The sequence below is a fragment of the Meleagris gallopavo genome, chromosome 3 (assembly GCF_000146605.3).
Source record: "Meleagris gallopavo isolate NT-WF06-2002-E0010 breed Aviagen turkey brand Nicholas breeding stock chromosome 3, Turkey_5.1, whole genome shotgun sequence".
In the NCBI taxonomy this organism is placed as follows: Eukaryota; Metazoa; Chordata; class Aves; order Galliformes; family Phasianidae; genus Meleagris; species Meleagris gallopavo.
In genome coordinates, this window is record NC_015013.2 from 75,792,754 (window position 1) to 75,809,044 (window position 16,291).

General features: G+C 42.7%; 1 protein-coding gene across 1 annotated transcript; it reads right to left on the bottom strand.

Moving 5' to 3' along the window:
• Positions 1-1,081: 1,081 nt before the first annotated feature.
• On the bottom strand, positions 1,082-8,106 carry SYBU (syntabulin). The gene is made up of 4 exons (XM_031552905.1): positions 7,983-8,106; positions 5,403-5,606; positions 4,267-4,416; positions 1,082-3,163 (listed from the first exon to the last, which is right to left on the bottom strand). Exons 1-4 carry the CDS (start codon positions 8,021-8,023, stop codon positions 2,071-2,073), a joined length of 1,488 nt encoding a protein of 495 aa, XP_031408765.1. The 5' UTR covers positions 8,024-8,106; the 3' UTR covers positions 1,082-2,070.
• Between the last annotated feature and the right edge of the window lie 8,185 nt (positions 8,107-16,291).

Here is a 16,291-nt window from a genome sequence, read left to right on the forward strand (position 1 = left end):
CAGCACATTTAAAAAACACTGCTGCTAAATGGAGCCTGCCATAACGTGGTTGAAAATCAGTTCAAGCTGTCGCAATTTTAAACATTAGGGAGGTTTGTGCTGCTCTGTTACCTTCTTGCTACAAAAGAAACCTGGGCAGTCACAGTGAATGTTTCTCCTGGACATGAAGATCACTTTCTCCAATAAATGATGCTCCATTTCCTCACATTTTGAAATAGGACCAAAGCACTTTCCATATTGTTTTTTTCAGCCGCAAAGGAGACATTTAGGAATAATGGAAAGTTATGTTTGTATGAAACTCATGGAAAAAAAGAAGCCTATTAATTTTAGCCCTTTCTGTCTTACCTAATTAAAGAAAAAATGATCATTGCCATTGAGTGCTTGCTATGTGCTGCCCTATCCTTCCTCTTCCTTTGTGGCTTACTGGTAGCAGTCTTCCTCCCAAAAGCTGCAAAGCAGTGCGCGGTACCATCAGGCCTCGCAAGACCTCTTCTGATCTGGATTGCAGAGGAAACTGCTTGGCTGTAGGTGAAAGCGCGGGGGCAGTGAGGTTTCAGTGGCTAGAGGTATTGCTAGAAGTTTGCGTGGAGCCAATTCCACCATGTCCACCTGCTGGCTGATGTTGCCTCCTCTTAGGAACAAATCTCGAGTTTTGGGCATGGAGAGTTTACAGCTTGAGAGCCTCAGTGCATCTCAGTGTATACATGGGACTTTGTGGCTCTTGGCCACGTTACACAAAGCCTTCTAGGTGTCTGTGAAATGGCAGGAAGCCTGATACACTTCTTGAAGTGCAGAGATGAGAAGTTACAAATTGGGATTGCATGGAGTTAATAATTAGGTCGCTTGCTTCTTCAGTGCAGTATGGGTGCGGCTGAGAGGGCAGCGGCTGCATTGCTGACCTAGCACAGTCCTCTGTGCAGTGCTTCCTCTTGGAGCTGGAAGTAGTTTTTTTTTTTTCAATCAAGCTCTCTTCAGGATGCTAACAGATCCTTATGCCATGATAGGGTACTCTCTCCTGCTCTGAATGTGCAATGTCTCAGCTGAAATTGAGTATTTTTTTAGTAGCTTCGCTAAATAAAGCACTCGTAGATTCTTAACATTTCTAACATGCTTTACTGAATTTGTGATTATAAAGGTAATTTACAATAAAGCAATTAAATAAACAATAAGTTAAAACACAATACATTTATAGATGGTATTTCACAGGGTTCAAATGACTATCAGGTTCCAATACATTAAGACTCTAAAACAACATTAATATTCAAAGTGTATCCACGCCTATATTTATCGTCCTAACAGTTTCAAGACTCCCAACAACCGAACATTGTGGTTACAGTCCTTATACGCACAAGACTGGTGGAATGCTCAAGCAGTTGCAGGATTTAGAAGAGCACTACACAAGACAGGCATGAAGGATGTGCCGGAAGCTGTCTGGGAAATATGTTTTTTTTCTTCTCTAAATTGGATTGATGCTTCAGACAACAAATGGCAAGCGCTAGCATGCTTTTTAGAGTACATGTGTGATACACTTAGTGGAAACGAGTCTCCATGTTACTTAACACTGTAGTTTCACAAATGTTTTGTTACTGTTGCCTACTGAAATATCCCACCTTTCCCTGGCCTTTTGTTCCATGTGCACCTCATGCTGCCTGTGAGGCAGAGCATAGAGTTTGTGCATTTGCTCAACGAACTGGCCTTGAAAAGGGAGATGAAGGCTAACTCAGGAAACAGCCATGAAGCTGTGCTAGCTTTCTGCTGTCCCCGATCCTCATTATTGTGTGGATGTGCTGGCCTGAGAAATACACCAGCAGAGGGAGGGACCTGGTGACTGGGAGCAGGAAGACTTCTGTAGGCAGCGGTACTGGGCTATGTCATTTAAAAACATTCTGTGGAACTACAGGGTTCAATTTTCTTCATTTGGAAACAAGAACATGTTTTTGAACCAATTTATAGTGCAAATCAAGTATTCAAGAGCAAAACAATGGACTCTGCCAGAATATACAATATCTTTTTATATCTCTCATCCTCCACTCTCCACCTCAGCCCATTGGTGCCCAGTGACAGCGGAATTTAGGTTCTAATATTGAAGGGTGTACGACGCAATGAGTGCAGGGCCACCAAACAGCACCCACGGAGCAACGCTCCAATATTGTAAATGGGATCTACTCCTCCTCTCTGAGTACTAAATACCCACATGACAGTGGGTACAATGGGGGCTGCTACAGCCAGGAGATCTACAAGGAGACTGCCACTCCAGTGCCTCTGCATTATTCCTGTCTCAGAGGAAGTATTTACATACCCAAACACTTCATCACGCATTTCCGTAAAATCAAGTTCTTTCATGACATGATTTTCATCAACTCCGTAATCCACCTTTTTGCATGGAGACTCCATAGGAGACAAAAGGATGGCAGAGTTTGGATCGCTTGGAGTTAAGTCCACTACTATAGCAGAATCACTGAAACTTCCAGAAGAAAAATCACCCAATTCCTTCAGTGAGGAAGGCGGGCTCAGAGGAGAGACATCTTGAGATCCGAAGATGTTCTGAATGAGCCGCTCCACATTTAGGCTATATGGCACCACGTCAGTCTGGACAGACTGTTCCACCATCACGATGTCGCTCCTCTCCTCCTTTCTAGAAGACCTTAGTTTTTCATCAGGAACGTTTTCAAGCATCTCTTGATCCACAGCAGAAATGAAGAAAGCTGGATCAGCCAACTCAGCACCTGCAGTGGTGAAAGTCTCTTGAAATGAATCGTTCCCATTAGCTACGTCCTCATTTAGAAGCACCCCACTATCAACCTCCAAAGCTTGCTCCTCCGCGATGAGGGTGTCTGGCAGCTTGGCATACAGTGCCAATGGCTTCCCTGGTGCGTCAGACACATCCTCATCCCGCAGAGAGCCGTTCTGAGCCATCTCCATGCTGTGCAGCAAAGATTCCAGTTTCTTGTTTTGAATGTTTATGTCTATGAAATATTTCTGAATGCCTTTGTCTTTCTCCGCCAAGTTGTTTTTCATGGTTTCAATAACCTGCTTGAGTTGTTTAATTTCCTTTTTCGCTTCCTTGAGGGCCAGCTGTGCCTCCACACGATGACACTCTTCTTCAATCCAGTCTTCCCTCATGCGTCCTAGCTGAGTTTTGAGCTCCTCTATTTCAGTCTCCCTGGAGAAAGAGAAAAATGTAACACTTCTCTGACTGGTCAGTTAGTGCCAGCTAGTGGAGAGGCTCCACTGTACTGGGATGGCTGCAGAGATGCTCCAGGGAAGAGGCACATTCCTCCAGGCACCACCTGCTGCCACTCCTGAGAGCTGTAGGTTGCCTGCCAAGACTCACTGGCTGCTGACTGAGGGCACTGACCTCCCCACACAGTCAGCAGACCTGTGGCACGCTTGGGGGTCGTGCTACAACCCCTGACATCTTGAGGCGCAAGCGATGGTCTGTAGGTTAGATCCCATCAGCACAGAACCTGCACCTCTCCTACTGCCTTGCTCCACAGGAACTGAGAAATGGCCTCCTGGGAAGCATGTGCCATGCAGTGCCTGTGCCTGCGAGCAGCTCTGTGTGTACAACCAGAGCTGACGCTGATCTGATGCAGCAGGAAAGCTGCACTCCTCAAAGATGCAGAGGCTGGGCTGCCCCCCTCAGGACTGTGGGTTCGACAGGACTCAGCCTGGGAGGCCATTCAAATGCCCCTTTGTGCCCGCTTGGGTTGCGTGTGCTGGATATTTAGCTCTCAAAGCCCAGTTTTAATCAAATGCCATCTGTTACTGTATAATGCACATTGTCATTTCTTTTCTCAGCATCAATACAAAGAGCTCTTTAGAAAAATTCAATATAAGCAAGAAAAACACAAGTGGGCACATTGGTTTGTACAAGAACTTTTCTTTCATTACAGAAGAAGGAGCACATTTTGAAGTCATACTTCACTGACAGAGGTAGTATAGAAGACTAAAGTAATATGAATTTGTAGGGACAAAACTTTTATATATAAAAGGTCTTGATTCTAAATCAGACTGATAAAAAAATCCCTTGAAAACATTTCATCAGGCAATTTCAAAGAAGGGAGAAGAGCCATGTTTACATATATGCTGCATGGTGCATGTTTACTGAGCAAACTAGGAAACATGAAATACCAAACCGATCATATTCTAAATTTATTAATTGAAACTTCACAAGGTCAAGAAATCAGTAAAATATTCAGGATTCCCATCCCCAAATGCTCCTGAATAAATCTTTGTAACTCCTGTTTCTGAAATGAAATGTACCTTTCCTTAAGCTTGCTCTGAGATTCCTTCAGCTTTGTTTTCAAATGCCGTACTGTGACTTCCTTTTGCTGCAGAGGAGTCAAATACTGCTCTGGATTTTGTGACTTAACACTGTGGTGATCAACACAAGTCAAATATCTCCCCGATCGCCTGGAAAGAAAAAAAAAAACATCACATAACATCACCCCTACTGTTCTTCACTCTTAGCAAAAAAAGAAATACAACACTGACCGATACAAAGCTGAGTTTACACTTGATTCATCTGGGGCTTCTCAGTGTCAGCACAAGTGACTCACTCTGCAAAGTCAAGTACTTGAAGAAACTGCTGATATGCGGCTATCACAAAGCATTTACTGTTTATTGTGACTGGTTGCAGCAAATGATATCAAGAGTTATTTAACTTTTTGAAATATCCAGGCATCACCTCATCTAAAATGGGTGGAACATTGAAGAGCAGACAGCCACACCACTGGCAATGGCACTCAGCTAAAGACATGGCCAAGCCAGTGGAAAAACTGAGTTTAGATCCAAATGCGAGCTACGAAATTGAACAAACTGAAACCTAGATTCTCTCTATCTAGATTTAAGTGTGTATCTACTATGCTAGAACTGTTCAGTTGTCTGAGAGAGAAAGGGAGAGCAGTAGAATGGCAGCAATTCAGTCTCTGCATCTTCTGGCAGGTATCTGTTTTCTTTCCTGCTCAGGAAACTGCACTCCTTGGGCAGGTGCCTAAGGTTAGACAGAATGAATTTCTGCCTGAGTGTATAACATTTTCTATTCTACCACACCCAACTCTCATCAAATTAAAAGGACCCTTCAGTGAAAGAACCAGTAAATCCACGTTAGAACTGGTGGCATGAAACCACATTAAAGAGATTGTCTTGGAGCAAAAACCAACCACAAGAGGCCTCTGACTGAGAGTAACCTCTAATTCCACTGTGCTGAAATAATAAAGCTTTTACAGTGGTAGGAAAATACAGGTTGGAGCATCCTGGTGACTGTCAAGCCACCAATATGAGGAGTCACACCTACACTGAGAAGCAAGATGACTTGCTCAGCAATCCAGACAGTGTGTTCCAGTGCAGAGAAGGTAAGTCAGAGCACTGAACACTGGGGTGAGTAAATAAACACTTGCCTCATTATTGGGCTGGTGTCACTTCCTTTGTATGAGCCTGAGTTACTGCTACTGGGAGAAGAAACCCCATAATTCTGATGGATGTTAACAGGATTCTGCTGACTTCTGCAGAGTGTTGACAAATGGTCCTTTTCACGGGAAGCAGGTGGGCTGGCTCCAGACTTGTAGGATGAGGATCCACTATTCCGACCATAAGGGCCACGACTGGAGAGGAACCAAAATGGTTAAATCATACTGGATTATCCTCGTAGCACAACCCATTATGTGTCTTACTGTACATACAAAGTTGTCTATGAGATACCACTAAAACATACAAATGACTATGAGTGGCTTGGAAAAAAGGAAGACTTCATGTCATCAGCCACTGCATATTCTTTTGATGACTGTGAGGATCTTGTTTGAACAATGCGATGTAGGGAAACCTCTGGCATCTTCTCGGTTTGCAGTAGTTTCCAATGACTCCATCACATCATCTGTGTTCCCTGAACCTCTGACTCCATTAAGTAATTAGAAGACTGAAAACTCAACTAGTTCAAAAAGGACCACTTTTCAGCTTTCCTCTGCCGGGCCTGTGGAGATGCCCGGCCTTGGAGGCTGGTGGAGGGTTGTAAGACTTCTCTCATGATTTTCAGCAAGCAGCCTAAGGGATCATATTGTGAGGGTAGATTTTTTTGAGCCACTGTTCTTCCGTGCCTTTGGCAAACAGGGTATTTCGCTGCCACTATCAACTATTCATTTGCTTAGATATAGTTTGGACTATAGTAGTGAGAGCAGGCTGAAATAGTATTAAAATAGACAAAGAAAGCACAGTTTCTTCTTTCTTCCAGTTTCTGTCATACATATTTACCTTTCTTTTCCCCATCTTTACTAAAAAAACTGCTATTCATGTGTGCTTTAATAAAATTTGTATCTGCACTTTCCAGTAACTGCCAAAGAACTGAGTCACTGGAGCCAGCTTTTAGAGGTGCATTTCTCATTTGTTTAGTTGATTTAGTTTCCTACACTGCTACCTTCACCCTCTACTGGAAGTTGTTCTTCTGAACTACAGTGGAAGGCAGGTTTCAAAAATATGGAAAAAGGCAAATCAAGCCAGCAAAAAGAAAGTTTTGAACGTAAAAATTAAAATACCACAGAATTATGAAGCAAGATCTCTTAAAATTGTCTGAATTGGTTTCCTCCTTTCTCTGAAAATGGAACAGTTTATAAAGAACAGATGGCTGACTGGCTGTGCTGCAAGCCTTCATCACAGCGCTGTGGTTTGGGTGAATTTATAATTATTTTACAATAAAGTGAAGGACTGTGGTTTGTGACAACACTGAAATGTTTCATAGTGAGTTTATTCAAACATTTAAAAAAGAACATGTTAGAGAGGAAACATCTCTTTCCACTCCGTACAGCACAGCATCAACTTCTGTGTAATAACACAGCAGTGCATTTGAAGGAGCACTATTACAGAGGACTTCTATCTGTTTAAATACACCAGTATGGTCTAATTTAAAGTTATATTTAAATACACAATGATACATGAAATTCTACATGTTCTTACTGAAAAGTAAGGTCACTTTAGAGCTTCATATTACACTCAGCAGGGTTCTTTTCCTCAGCCAGTGACTTGTTAGATGTAACCTACAGAGAATTTAACTACTGTTTCTTTTTCTAACCACCTCATGATACAGATATGAAACTGTTCATTAAGCATCACTCTGCTGATCTCTGTATGCTGGGGAGCACTGCAATCTCAGAGAAGTCTGCATGACTTCAGCATATGGGTATCCTGCTGCTGGCACCGGTTTGCCTGCCAGCTCCACTCCCGCGACTCCACAAAGGGCAGGAAACAAGTCTCTTCAATTTGAACTCTTTCCACCGACTCAAAAAAGTGCAGCAGCAGGGACTGCGTGGGCAGAGCACATTGCGCACTGACTGCTCCATCCAACACCCCAGTATTCACAAGCTGTCTTATTTGCCGTTCACAGATGATACAGAGAAAACTTACAGAAATCTTTCAACAAAAAGTTCATTTAGATGGATGACTATTTATATTTTTTCAATTTGCATATTGCTTTGTTTACATAAAGGCTGGATGAGAGTGTTTCGGAAAAGAGCATTAAAGACAATATTGTTGATTTCTTCCTACAAAATAAGGTCGAGACCTGGAAAGTTACATGCTGAGCTGATAAACCATAGCAAAAAACCAAAGATCTTGACCAGAAAGGTTGAGGTTAACAGCTAAAAATACTACTGTTAACTGATGTGCACCCAGTTGCTTCCTCCTCTACTCCAGCCACTGTTTCTTCTGACTTTCCTACCTGAATCTCCAGTACTTGTTACAGATAAAAATCAGTATCAGTTGGCTGATCCGACATTTTGACAATTTTTGTTCTAACCAGTACAATAATTTGTCTTTCTTCTATCTGAACTTTCTTCAGTTCCTATCAGTGTTAGTGCTGCCCAAGAGCACAGTACTACCCAGACTGTTTTAAAACTCACAGCAGCGATACTGTACGCATGAGCTGCGAGACCCTACATAGTAGTCCATCTTTGTACTAGCTGCATTTGAAACATACAGGAAAATTTGCTTACTTGCGAGAAAAAGAAGATCTTTTACTTCCAGCAGCAGACATATGGACTTCAGGAGCTGAAATACTGCCTGTGCTGCTTGAAGAGCTAAAATCAGCTTCACTCCCTGGAAAGGAAAAGGGAAGAGTAAAGACACGGTGGAAATCGTAACTCAAAGACTGTTTTCAACTAACAATGAATCACAAGCATCCTTCCTTTGTCTATTTGTGTGAATTTTAGAAGTTGCATAAATTTTCAAATATCCCCAAGGACAAGCACTGGATATGTTCCAGACTTTCAGTATTTCTTCAGAACTGGCACTTCAACAAAAAACTTTGGATGTGAACTGCTTCACTCTACAGAAGCCATTGTAGAACTAGGCTGTTATGGCAACTTGTTTCCTCACAGCTATCAGGATATGATGAGGCTGCTTACATGGCTTCTTCAAGAACACAGTGATTAAAAGCATTCAATTGTAACCGGATTTCTATTGCCTTAAACCATATGAAAATACTATTTGCTATGTGGAAAGCAGCTTCTATTTTGGAGTCTGAGCTGATTGATATATATGTATATGTATATAGGTATAAATACATAAAGCCTTACAGAGTATATATGTATGTATATGTATAAACATATGCAGGGTTTTCATGTGGTACAGAAGCATAGTAGGGCAGTTCTAATGGCTTTAAAATAATCCAATAATATTGCATGGCTCTCAGCTGCTTCTTGAGTGTTAATCTATCTGATTACTGACTTTCTATGGATTACAGCTTGTATTTCCCAAGCCCTTTTGTATACGAGAAAAGTGCCCTCATTTTTCTAAGGTCAGCAGTACTTAAAAGTATCAACAAAGTATTCTTATCCGGAAGAAAGCCCTGAAGTTAGGATTTATTTCAGTTACTCAAATGGCCATTGAAGTATGTTTCCACGAGGGGGAGATGCAGCTACAGTTGCTACAATCCCCATGTTGGTAAATAAAGTCCTCAGATCCTTCAGCCTTAAACAAAGCTGACAGACACACCTTATGCCCCCAAGTACACTTGGAAGGGCACTGGCAGAGCATCTTTTCACAGAAACAGGATGAAACATTCTACAACCATTCCTAATGGCCTTAGGATCCCATTTTTAATTTAATTTAATTGATTTAATTTCCCAGTTACACAGTCTGACTGGCAGGATTCATATGACTTGTGGCTCCAACTCGCACATCCAGTCTCAAACATCAGCTGGCCAGCAAGGAAAGCTGCCCTTCCTGTGACATCCCTTTGCCACACACTCAGATCCAGCAGGATTGAGCTGGTTTTATTGTTCTTCATCCAAGCTATAGATCAAGTTTATGTACCTGGTACCCACACAGAAGTAAAGGAGTGTCAGAAACTTGGGTACAACCCTCTGTCCATCTTCAGTATTTACTGGGAACTCATGTGAGGACCTTGAGTGCTGTGTTCAGTTTTAGGCCCTTTGCTACAAGAAAGACTCTGGAGTGTGTCCTGGGAAGGGCAATGAAGCTGTGAGGGGTCTGGAGCACAAGTCTTATGGGGAGAGAAGGAGGAAACTGGGATTGTTCAGTATGGAGGACATCAGGAGGGACCTCACTGCTCTCTACAACTGCCTGAAAGGAGGTTGTGGTGAGGTGGGAGTCGGTCTTTTTCCCAGGGTAACAGGGATGGGATGATAGGTAATGGTCTTAAGTTGTATTGGGGAGGTTCAGGTTGGATATGTGGAATAATTTCTCTGAAAGAGTACTGGCACAGGTGGTGGAGTCACCATTCCTGGAGATACTCAAGAAATGTGTAGATGTGGTACGCAGGGACATGCTTTAGTGGGCATGGTGTGATGGGCTGATGACTGCACTTGTTGATCTTAGAGGTCTTTTTCAACCGTGATGATTCTGTGATTCTATGACAGGGCAGAAGACCACTTCAGGGCAATCATCAGAGGGACAAACATTTCATGTCCTGTCTGCTTTCATATAGAAGACCTCTATCTAATTAAAGAGATATTCAAGGCACATGTAGCTTTGTGCTGCTTAATGCTCTGTAGCATCCCACCATAAAGTTAACGTGCAGGGGCAGCATTCAGCAGAGGGCAGCCTGCATTGGGGCAGCTGCACTGTGCCCCAGCAAGCACCATGCCTGGAAGCAGCAGGCAAGGAGGCTCAGGGGGCCTGGACAGGGGAGGTGACTGTCACTCTGTGCTCTTAAAACTGGTGGACCTGTAGATCTTACAGATGGCTGTAAACTTCCCTCTGTTCCTCTGTGCTGCTTGATCAACCCAGCCCATTCCAGAGAAACTTCAAAGCACAAAAAAGCTCAGCCCAGAATGCTATCACAGGGACCCAACTTTATGGCCTCTAATCAACCCATGCCCAGCTCAGCATCCCTCATAAGCAGACCTGGGCTGCCCCAAGTCGCTATGGCCAGGAGCAAATTGAAACCAAATGCAAAGACAGGGAAGGGCAGGGAGGCAGAGCACAACCCTGCTTTGTTCCACGGAGTATTTATATCATGTCTACAAACACAGATGTCAGTAACCCTCTCCTTAGGGATGTAAAATGACTGCTGGACATAATGGCCAAAGCTGCAGCAGCTTTCCTGATAGACAAAGCACTCCCATCTAAGAGATTACAGCACACACAGCACTGTCTTGCTACCACACAAATCTGCTTTTGCCAACCAGACCCAAACAGGTAAACCCCTTGCATGGATTCCATACCTCCGATGTCTGGCCCCCCAGACACTGGTGCCCCCGCCGACTCCAGCAGCTCCCAAAGCCCAGCACAGACAGCGTGAGCCCTGCAGGGCTCATCTACGATTAAGCAACCCGCACCATAATCAGATCTTGCTATTGAAAGCATCTCAAGGAAGCAAGGTTTAATAATAGCCTCTCTCTGACCCGCTTGGCTGGCAGCGCAGTGCTGGGGAGGGTTGCCAAGCCAGGTACCGCAGATAGGATTTAGCAGAGCCTGGAAACGCAGCCACTGAGGTTTCTGAAAGATTGAAGTGCATTTGAAACCAGGAACTGTTCTGCAAACAGGAATTAACCTCTGTGACTCCAGTTCTGATAACAGCTGTATACGATCTTAGGGCTGAGACTACTTATGCTCAAAATCGGGCATATGTATATTCATAAGATTTTTCAGAACATTTTTATAAACTAAAGTGGTCACTGTCAGTAATGTTTCCAAGTGTGTTAGTTATGTTCAAGCCAGCTTTGCATGTAACAGAGATTGACAGTAATGTTACTAGGAGACCTAAAAATATTTTCTTCTACTTGGTAGACACCGCTATGTAAAATAACAAGCATTTGCCCCTAACCTGCAATATATTATTCTGGGTTAAGTAAAGTATTACTTCATTTTACAAATGTTCTTAACAAAGAGATGCTCCCCCTCTACCAGCAACGCGGGCAGGGCCAGAGCACAGCCTCTCATCCCTCCTACAGCCATCTCCCACAGCAACAGGACCTCGGGAAGCCTGCTGGCTGCTCCATGACTGTCACTGCAAAAGCTCATGAATGTAAGCAGCTGAATAACCCCCAGAAGCAGCATTAACCATGAAAGCAGCTGACATTTCTCAAAACCAGTCTTTTGTCCTAACTGGCTACCTAGGATAGGTATGTGAGGAGCAGGAATGAAATGGTGCAGCACCCAGCACGGCACTGCTCCATGGGCAGTGGCACTGACCCAACTGCATGCTGCCTCCAGTTTTTCCTATTTGTGCACTGTAGCCATCACATCTACATTTTGGCATGTAGAAATTCCACACCATTAATCCTGCTCTATTTACTGCCTCAGCCAGGACAACTATCAAGCAAAGTGATCATTCAGAGCACTTACAGGCAGAACGGATTATACATTATACTGTACAGATACATTATAGTGAGCAGGTTATATTGTATATAGACTCCAACAGGACAGTACGCTGTACTGAAATACCACATCATGCATATATACGTGTATATCATAGAATCATAGAATCATAGAACCACAGAATCATAGAATGGCATACAAAAAGACCACAATGACCACCTAGTTTCAAGCTCCCTGCTATGTGCAGGGTCGCCAGCAGACCAGGCTGCCCAGAGTCACACCAGCCCAGCCTTGAATGCCTCCAGGGATGGGACATCCACAACCTCCTTGGGCAACCTGTTCCAGTGTGTCACCACCCTCTGTGCGAAAAGCTTCCTAACCTAACCTAAATCTCCCTTGTCTCAGTTTAAAATCATCCCCCCTTGTCCTATCACTATCAAGATTGAGAGGTACCACTTTGTTTCATTACCAGTGGATCTGAATTTTGACAAAGAAACATGGACATGTTGAGTAGGACTCTCTGGCTGTGATAAGAAAACCCAAATTGAAATGCAAAACTTGAATATTAAAAGAATCAGTGGATAGGCAATTCCACTTAAATACAAACACGTGCACGTTCAGTTTATCAGGTTCACCATGTACATTTCTTACACAGAAGCACAGCAGGCCCACATATATGCCTGGACTATGGCATTCCAGTCTGCTACTTCACATCACTGCAGATGGCCAAACTCCTCTGGCTTCTGTATTAACATTTTACTTGTGCTTTAGGATTAATCTTTATCTTCCCTTAAAAGTACTGTTGAAACTTTATTGTGTGTATTTTAAAGTTCAGCGAGATTAAAAAGTAGAAGAAAGAAAAATGTTGAAATAATATTTGTGACAGGAATATTGATAGCTGATGAGTAGAAATAGCTTCTCAAAACTCAGGATAAGTATGAGATAAGAATGTTTTTTCTGTGTGTGTCTTTGACTTAGAAATTCACTATTATTTCACAGTCAATATACAGAAAACGCAGAATTTATCTCTTACTGACTCTATTAACATGGTCTCTTCATATAGACCAGTCCCTGTGCTATTCTTGCACATGGTCACCCAGTGAAGTGGAGCTGTAAACAGTGCTGAAAGACAGTCCTCAAAACATAAAGCACTTGAATTTGCTGAGCCTCCTTGTCCTTAAGAATATACTGTTAAATTGCAATAGGACCAAAATATGTGTACATGTTCACCAGCAGCAAATAAAGAAATAGATGGAATGCTGTCTCTGTAGACAGCTTGGTTTGCAGACTCCAGGGGAGAGATAGAGCCTGAGTGCAAGAACTCCACCAGAGCCATTGGTAGCAGCTGGAAAAGCAGACGGCCTTCTGTTATAATGCTTCTTTTAAAAGTTCTAGGACATTTGGTTTCCTTTATCTTGAAACCTTTAGCACAGCTACATCTCTATTTCTAACCTCTAACAACATAAACAGTATCTGCCCAGGAAATGATGATGCTGTGTCCTTTCTGTTTAACATGGGGGAATTCCTGTAAGGCTGTCCTCACACACCACAGGTAATCTGGGGAAGAACTGTCCAGTATTCACTGAGAAGAGAAAGCAAAAAAAGCTTGAAACATGTCATGAAGTCTCACTTAAGTGTTTCAGGCTTTTCTTCGATAGCAACCTTAAAGAAGACTTGTCTCAGGGACAATGTGTTGCAGTGGGCATCAGGCTTGATCTGCAGCATTAGGCCCATAACTGACAGTGGGTTTTGTTTCCAGTCCCTGATCTTTGTCTCACTGCCTATTTGACAATTACTTCAAAAAAGACTTTTTATCTTGGGCGTACGACTCCATTTTACACCACAGTGTGATGAGGTAAGAGCAAATATAATGCTGTGAGCTAGGAACAGACAATGGACTCCCTCCATACTGTCTGCTCCTGGGCTGACACAAGCTGTCCAGCTTCCTCTCCTTCTGCCCATGTCTCATACCCTTCCCTAGCACTTAGGCTGAACTAAATGAAGACCACCAGAAGTCTGCAGCGTCAGAATCTCTTAGGAGAAGTGAGAATCTGAACTCCTTTAACCTACGGAAGGCGCTGAATTCCAACCTTTCCATTCAGCTCCAGCTGGTCAAGGAAAATGCTTTTGGGTAACCTCTCAAATATGGCACTAAATACGGCTGTAACACCAGGGCTGTTCATGTTTTAAAGGAATGAAATGTCTGAACAGATATGAGGTAGTCCAGCAACCGACACAAGTGAAATTAGGACCAGAGGGCTCTATATGGAGGACAGGTCCTCCTCTGGCATTTCCTATGGCCTGCAGGAGGTGTTCCTCGCCCACTCACTGCTGTGAGCCCTGGATTTTAGTGCCTTACTAACCCCTCTGTGTGCACTGTAGTCATCAAGCTCAGAGCTGTGAGCTGCATGCTCAGAACCAGATGGGCACAGCAACGTGTGGCACCATCAATCCTAAGGAAAAAGTAGGCCTCCTCTCCCCTGTCCCTCTGCAGACTGAAGAGACTGTGCAGCAAAATGCTCACTGTGAGTTCTAAATCATTCAGACCTCCTGGGTGAGGAGATTCCAGCTCAGTTCCAGCTAGAAGACTTCACGGAAAATCTGCAACACAGATCCTGCTTCCCTCTGTTTGGATCTAAACCTGACTTTATAAATGATCCCTTCCACTCAGACTGCTGCTTGTGTGATCTAAACTAATTATTCATCTTGATTTTTGCTCATCCTGCTGGCTTAATCTTTTGACTTCAGAAGAAGATTTGTTATCAAATAATATAATCAAAATTTATCTCATTATGCAGTTTTCTGATCTCATCTAAATACAGTAGTTTTGATAATAATCTGAACTACATTAATGCAAATTATAAGCACTGCAGATCTCAAAATGAATACAGAATGTGACTTGCGGATGCTGTGAAACCACAATCAATCAAGCTCTTCTCCAAGAACACAGTCACTACAAACTAATTACTGATACTGGCAGAGAGCCATCGTGTATTTTGTGTATCACTGCAATCAAAGCTTGTGTATTCCTCAATGGTTGGTTTTAACTCACAGATTTGTAGAGCAGCTACAACAGAATGCTGGAACTGATAAAAAGCACTTCAAGTAGTTTTTTTTTTTTCTGCTTTATATAACTTAAGCAGATCCTCCGTACAGAAATCTGCCTGATCTAATTACTTTCTGTGCTGCTATGTGCACTTTGAGATGTTCTGACAGTACCTTAAAAATGGCTCCCATACATTTTTTCTCAGCCTAAAATGTCCCTTGTCAGGGGAACGTGTTCGTGGAGCAGAAGGGAATGGTCTGTGGAGCCTACCTTCCTCTCACACAAACAGGCTCTTGAGATCAAAACCACAGGGATGCCACTTTGCTACACTGATTTCACTCTAGATTGAGATGTTTGAAAAACATACTGATAGCGATGTAATGTGCTACTCAACTTGCATTTGACAGTTTTATAGATGCGTGTGTGAAGGCACCTATATACAAGTATCTTTTACAAGCCTGTACTGTCATCTCAGGAAATCTTTTGTTTTATACCTGGCAGTGCTATTTGCTTTGTTTCAAAGGAAGTGGACAGGCTGGTCAGATGTATTTTTAGGAGCTGGAAAATGTCATCTTTGGCAGGGATGACTTAGCAGTACACAGAAAGGGAGTGAACTCCATCACAGACTGGGAAAACATCCCAGCCCTCCTGTCACGCTGTGGCAGAAGTTTAACAAAGGGCTTTCAGAAGGCCTTTCCACACATCTTCTAAATCTGGTTCCAATAGGCAAGGAGGAGAGAAGCTTCTGGGTCTACAGCAATTAACTGTACAAGCACGTGTCCACAGGAAACATGCAAATACATGGGCTCACGTGCTACACCCGATTCGGCTGAAAGCTTTTGCACAGTCACCCTTAATGTCAGGCATATGGTTTTCATTCTAATGTAAACAAAACATTTTAAACCAGTTTGACATGTTTTCAGCAGGGAAGAGACAAATGCTGGAATGAGAAACATATCTGGGAGGAAACAAACTAAACAACTCTGCAGTCTTAAAGATAAAAAGCAAAATTCATCATACTATAATCAGATGTTTACCAAAGCACGCACATTGAAATGATTACAAAAATAAATTGAGTTCAAATGTCATTCACTGCAAAGAGCAGTAAAACCCTACCCCATATATTCATTGGCTGCCTAAACAATCATTTTTATACTAATAAAGCTGAGTTAGTTCTGCAGGCAATACATCTCAAGTTATGACTGCTGTTGCGGCTTTTTTTTCTCTGCCAGTGCTCACCACTGAGAAGTACTGATTACAGACGTGAAGCAGGTGCTTTTGAGCTTATTAATCCTTCAGTGATTGTGGTCACACTGTATTCTTCTAGTTCCATCGAAGAGTTACAGCCTGATGAGTTCCCAGATTCAGAAAGCTAACAGCTTAGAATTACTTGAAGAATATCAGAACTGAGAAACAGGAAACTTAGAATGAAATGCTTCAATGTGTTAGAAAGATAAGGTTCATAATAGTAAA

Excerpts from the sequence above, each read along its gene's own strand:
- SYBU (XM_031552905.1), bottom strand. The coding sequence starts at position 8,023 with ATGTCTGCTGCTGGAAGTAAAAGATCTTCTTTTTCTCGCAA. Across the intron at positions 5,607-7,982 it reads AGATCTTCTTTTTCTCGCAA|TCGTGGCCCTTATGGTCGGA; the intron begins GTAAGCAAATTT and ends GTTCCTCTCCAG. Across the intron at positions 4,417-5,402 it reads GACACCAGCCCAATAATGAG|GCGATCGGGGAGATATTTGA; the intron begins GCAAGTGTTTAT and ends TTTTCTTTCCAG.